General features: G+C 38.3%; 1 protein-coding gene across 1 annotated transcript; it reads left to right on the forward strand.

Annotated features, from left to right (window-relative positions):
- Positions 1-251: 251 nt before the first annotated feature.
- LOC114352386 (UPF0047 protein YjbQ) lies at positions 252-3,559 on the forward strand. Its single transcript, XM_028303977.1, has 4 exons — positions 252-627; positions 817-953; positions 1,365-1,493; positions 3,267-3,559. Exons 1-4 carry the CDS (start codon positions 471-473, stop codon positions 3,339-3,341), a joined length of 498 nt encoding a protein of 165 aa, XP_028159778.1. The 5' UTR covers positions 252-470; the 3' UTR covers positions 3,342-3,559.
- The last annotated feature ends 2,536 nt before the right edge of the window (positions 3,560-6,095 follow it).

A 6,095-nucleotide genomic window follows, 5' to 3' on the forward strand; every position in this document is an offset into this window, starting at 1 on the left:
ACAACTTTATTTTACAGGTAATTTTAAATCCAACGCAAACTAAACTTTTCAAGTAAATCAATATTTATAAGTTTTACTCAGTCCAATACAGATTTTACAGTTTAAATTCTAATTCAACTATCACTTACGTTGCATAAAAATTCTGCGAAAAGCTACCCAAAAGTAGGAAATGTCTCATGAAATAATTTTTGAATGAATGAAATGAATGACGCATAGTAGTTTCACTTTTTCACGATAATGACAACATCGTTATCGTTTTTCTCTTTCGTTTGTGTCTGTTTCACTTTCCCGCAGAAAATAGGGTGTCGAATCTGTCCTATAACCTCCGTTATATTTATTACTATTTAAAGATCGAAGATGAATCTTTTATGATAATTGTGGATTAATTCGTGTAAAGGTTGTTCTAAGTGATGTTGTGTAAGATCGTTTGTGTTCTTGCGGTCACTCTGTAGCGTTTTTAAAAATTAAACATGGCCTCGAACCGAGGAATTCAGATCGGATCCGCGTGGTTCCAACGGAAACTGAATTTGCGACCGCAGCACCGGGGCGTGCACCTGGTCACCGAGGAGATCCTCAAGCAGGTGCCGGAATTGTCCCAGTTTGCGGTGGGGCTTTGCCATATCCAAAGTGAGTACCGTCAGCCGTCAAGATCGCATTCTTGCCGCCGATGATGCACCCCCTCCCACTTGTCACATTTGCCCTACATCTCGTGCTGTTTCTAATTACGCTAAGTCGGTAGTAAAGAGGTGTACCCCAGTAGTGGAGGCTGGGGCGGAGCGTGGTAACCAGCTGATCGTTGTGTCACGTTGTTTCCAGTAATGCACACATCAGCGAGCCTCGCGCTCAACGAGAGTTGGGACCCAGACGTCAGAGACGACATGGAGATGATGCTCAATAAAATCGTTCCCGAAGGTCTGCCTTACCGCCACTCATGCGAGGGGCCCGACGATATGGTGAGGTTCTAAACTAACTCTAATTAAACATTTGAAATTACTTGTGTCAAAAGTTTAATTGTCATTTGTACACATGCATTTGTTTATATTACTTTGGCATAATTGCTAAAGAAGTAAAGATGTACTGTATGACTTAGTGTTTGTTACTAATAACTGACAATGATAAATGATAATGTGAAGGTCAAGTTTGAATTAACAGTTATATGCTAGTGTCTATGATACTGTACCTATTTTAATTTTAATAATTAACATCTTCTCTGTCTTATATTTTAACTAGTATTTACTACCTACTATGCATAAACATAGTAAAATGAAGGTGTTTTTTCAGTAAATGTTTTATCACAGTATATGAAATCACTATTACTATTTTTAAATTGTATACTGATGCAATATTTGTATTTATTTCTACAGCCTGCACATGTAAAAGCCTGCTTTCTGGGGTCATCCTTGACAATCCCCATCACTGATGGCAAATTAAATCTTGGCACATGGCAGGGAGTGTGGTTGTGTGAGCATCGGAACCATGCAGGCAGCCGAAAGGTAACCCTTTTTTTTATATTAATCATATTGCATTTATTTTACAGATTCTATATTATTATTGCCAAATACTTCAGCAGATAGATCATTTTGATTTATAAGTCAAAGACTTAATACCAATAGGAAGGAAAACGAAGGGTGGGTTGCTAATATTTTAAGGAATCCAGTTGCCCTACTGACATGGAAGTAACCCATATTTAATTTTATAGTTTTGGCATGATGGCCTTAACTAATGTTTACCATAAAAATTAAGCATGGTAATACCACAGTTGGCTGTTGAAATTAACAGCTATTATTCCAGAATTTCCTTGTCACAGGGACTATGGAAGATTTATCTAATGGGATTTAGTAAAGGTATTACTTACTAAATTATAAAAGACGTACCCCCTTACTAATAAAAAGTTACACAGTTGTTGTACACTGTTTTAAAATGACATTTCCATACTAAACGTCACTAAAACACTGTTCAACGAGCGTGTAAGTTTTATTAGTAAGGGGGATAGCCTTTAACCATGGTATAATAATAGAAATGTATATCCCTTAGACATGCTTACTGTCCTAGGACAAGCATGAGACATTATTTGTACAAAATGTTTGTCATTCATAAGAATATTATATTTGTGTGTGATGTGGGGACTTTTTCGATAAAAACCTTTGCAACTGTGCTTAGGATTTATGAACATTCCAAAAGAAATGTGAAAGTTGGAATCACATTTTTTTTAAAGTCAAATAAGCGAGTTATGGACTGTTCTGAAGAAGGGGGTGAAACTACATCATAAAAAAAATATTAGTTTTTGTAATAAAAAAATTATGAATTGATACAAAAAATATAATTTTTTTTATTACAAGAAAAAATTTTTTGTCGATATTTATGATGTAGTTTCATTTACCCCTTTCCGGTGTTGCAGTTTATGCAGGGCCACACTGTAATAATAAGTAAAACCTTATACTGTGTCGATGATGATGATGACTGATGAATGTTAAATTGTGTATTACAGAACGAAGTTTGAAAATTGATTTAATTTCAAATAGTTTCACAGAATCTATGACTGATATTGAATTGAGCTTTGAGTGTTTTTGTAATATGGAACTGAATGTAACTGTAAATGTAACCGAATGAATCCCAATGGTTCATCTTAGACTAGGCACAGACCACCGATTTTTAGTTGGCCGGTAGTTGTGCCCGATTTTAAATTGTATGAAGAATCGACCAAATCAAATCAGTGTAATGTGCGTACTTCCATACATGCCCATACTGATCTAACCTAACCTAACCGCCTGACTAAAATCTATTTAACCGTATTTGATGATAAAATGTTTACATAAGTAACGGGATGAGATTTAAACAAAGCTATGGTCATATTAATTTTTAAAATTTTCACTGATCATCAATGAGAGCTATCGTTTTAGTGCTCACCAGCTAGCGCCACTGTAGAGTAAGGTCTTGTCACTTGCTAGTAGCGAAGACAGTGGCACCAACTGGTGAGCGCGAAAGTGGTAGGAAGACTATCGCATTTGCACTCATCAAGATGGCGCCACTGTAGACCTTTTTTTTTCTCTTATTTTCTACGATCGGCCATCCATAGCCATAATTAGATGTGTTCTGGGAGCGGATTATTTGACTGGTATTCCATTGAATAGCAAAGTCCATCACTGGTAAGAGCTCTAATTTCTCTCGCTGAGCTCGAGAATGTGCTATCTCTTGGGTGTATTGGGTGGGTGCCAACTGTTAAGTATAAAAACGATAGCCCTCATTGAATGTTATTTGTGTGTCAGGTGGTGGTGACGCTGTCGGGCTGCCCGCGCGACTCGCCGCTGTCGCCGGTGTCGGCGGCGTCGTGCTCCAGTTAGGACAGGGGGGGGGGCGCGACCCCTCGCACGCACTCGCGCCCCTCCTCCAAAAGCACGCGGAGGTAAACTCCCCGCGACCACCTTTTATATCCCGCACCCGACGTAGCTGTTAGTTCTTACCTTACATTAATAAAACCTAGATAGATAGTCAGTGCACGAAAGGTGAGGCAGATTTTTTTTTTTTTTTTTTTTTTTTTGTGGCAACCAAACCTCTCTGGGAGGTTTATTTCTGCCAATGTCGAGTGAAAAATATTGACATAGTTATCAATAGAACGTGGGTGTTTCAGTTCTATTGATTTTTCATGGATTCTGTGGAGTTAAGTATACAGTAAGCAGGTTTCGAGACGCCACCGGGTCCAAAGCGGGAGGCAGATTTTAGTAAGCCACAATGGCTTACTCGTAAACGTCACATGAACTGTCGAAGTGAAAAATTGGTAAACACGTCCGACGACTTTTAATTAATTAAGACGGTTTGTGCTGTGAAAGGGTGTCTAAATACAACAGAAAAACTAAAGAAAGTGACCAGTGTTACATTTCATAAGTAAGTACTACGATTCGACGCGTATTTTGCTTGAATTTGGCTTTCAAAAATTAAATACGGGAATGATACCAGTAACAAGAAAATTTATTTCCCAATTGTTCGCCGTACAAATACACTTCCTTTTTTATGAAATCGAGACTTTTCAGCCGATTTATCTTATTGTAATTAGGTAGGTACTTTGAATTCAATAAATAAGTAAGTACATGATGCGTTTTGTTTTTGTTAGTTATAAAATAATTAAAAACGTATTAAAAATTTCCCTACTTTCGGGAAAATCGCCTTCACTGTCTACACTCCCCAACAAAATTGACACTAATGACATAAGATTTTTGCCTCACTCTTGACGAAGCGTTTGTATGAAGACTATCCATCTAGGTTTTATTAATCTAAGGTTCTTACTCTATCTTCGAGCGACAATATGTACATAAGATTAATATTTTGTAACGCTTCGCGTGGCGGCTTCGACCGCTCGAAGCCTCCCGACCGTTTCGGCCGGCGGCTCGCGGCGTCCGCTTCGGGCGCGCGCTCGCCTCGCCCCGACGGGCCCGAGTCCTACTGTATTATAGCGTTTATAGGAATTGATAAAATAATAATGATGATGTACTCGTTCACCCAGCTTCTGTGTTCTGTCGGTTGAAGCGCCACGCGAAGGCCGAGTCCCTATTGATGTTATGTTCGGTCAGGTTTAAACTGAACCTGTTGAATTTGTACATAAAATTATGTGCGACGGTTTTAAAGTATACATAGAGAGATGATTGTTGTTTCGTTATTGCGACTTGTCGATATGTAAATAGTTCACGCGTGATCGTGGTGACATTCCGCTTCGTAGGTTCGGTTGTTGAAGGTCGACGTGGCGCCTTCTTTTAACGTTATTAACCATATGTTAAGGGGTGTACGATGTGAGGAGTGATCATTTGAAACGATTAACTATTTTTCACTACTGCACTTGTTTAAATTTTTTCCAAGTTCACCGGGAGACACTATATTTTTTAACATGACGGCACGTTAGGCGTTTATATGAAGTTGGACACTCATTTTACTACACCAATTTTGTATGTAATCACACTGGTTAACGGTCAGTTCGGTAAGTTTTAAGAGCTGAATGTAGGTTAAATAGGTAAGTACTTTGTACGTTACGATAGCTCCCTTCTCTCTCCGTGTTAGGTTAGACATTATTAACGATTAGTATGTGAAACATGTCCATAGCTTTAAATGTGTCACACTCGTTGTATCAACGGGTCCTTCACGGAATGACAATGAGCTAACATTTGGTACCACTAGGTAGTAGTTGTATATCATTACTCTTAAGATCATATAAGTGCCTCGGATTTATGGGGTGGTCATGTATTCATTTGCGGACTTGTTTTCTGACAATTGGGATCAGGGAATTATGTTGGGTTGGTAGACTGAAATTAAGCTGAACTTCCTCACATCTCGGTATTGTCTATCCAACTGGATTTATTCTTTGCGTTTCCATAATTTTATATTTTTTTCTGTTACAGTTATCATTTTCAAAAAGTTTTCTTTGGGATATGAAACAGTTCTTTATTGCAAAAGCTACATTAATGAAATTCGAAATGAAAATTAATTTTGCCATGTCATGACGGGCGTATGTGTATAGTTGTATGTCTTCCTATGTAAGTTCCATTATGTAAGATCATAAATTAGAGTAACTGTCTGAATAATGTATCAGGTACTTGTGAACGGCTTTAGGGTATACAAACATCACCTTGATATCCGGCCACAACTATATTACTTAGGTAACTTAATGAAACTGTCTATTGCGGTAGGTTATTCCAAAATCAAACCCAAAGAACTTATTCATTATAGTAAACAAGTTGGGATGAGTGTCATTTTATATGATTGTGTTGTTAGAGAGATTACGATAATTTTTACAGGGTTATGAACTCTGTTTTTACAGGAATTTAATATTATTGTATTCCAAAGCATGCATTTACGTATCGGGGAGCGGCGCGTCCGACGCGCCGGGTCATCGCGGCTCTAGGTGTCCCATCCAGGCGCTTGTGTGGCACAATTTACACTCGAGACTTAGTTAGGGGTTAATGAATTATAAATAGTAGCGTACAGTTGGGAGTAAGGTGGCTGTCGCGCAGCGTCGTTTTGATACCGCATTGTACAAAGTGTAGATGTCACAGACATGAAACAGTTTTGTCTCATGGACAACCTTAGATTTACTTCACCTAGGGAGCTTG

Source organism: Ostrinia furnacalis, unplaced genomic scaffold (genome assembly GCF_004193835.3).
Source record: "Ostrinia furnacalis isolate ACB-3 unplaced genomic scaffold, ASM419383v2 OfSCF1345, whole genome shotgun sequence".
In the NCBI taxonomy this organism is placed as follows: Eukaryota; Metazoa; Arthropoda; class Insecta; order Lepidoptera; family Crambidae; genus Ostrinia; species Ostrinia furnacalis.

Excerpts from the sequence above, each read along its gene's own strand:
- LOC114352386 (XM_028303977.1), top strand. The coding sequence starts at position 471 with ATGGCCTCGAACCGAGGAATTCAGATCGGATCCGCGTGGTTCCAACGG. Across the intron at positions 954-1,364 it reads GCGAGGGGCCCGACGATATG|CCTGCACATGTAAAAGCCTG; the intron begins GTGAGGTTCTAA and ends TTATTTCTACAG. Across the intron at positions 1,494-3,266 it reads ACCATGCAGGCAGCCGAAAG|GTGGTGGTGACGCTGTCGGG; the intron begins GTAACCCTTTTT and ends TTTGTGTGTCAG.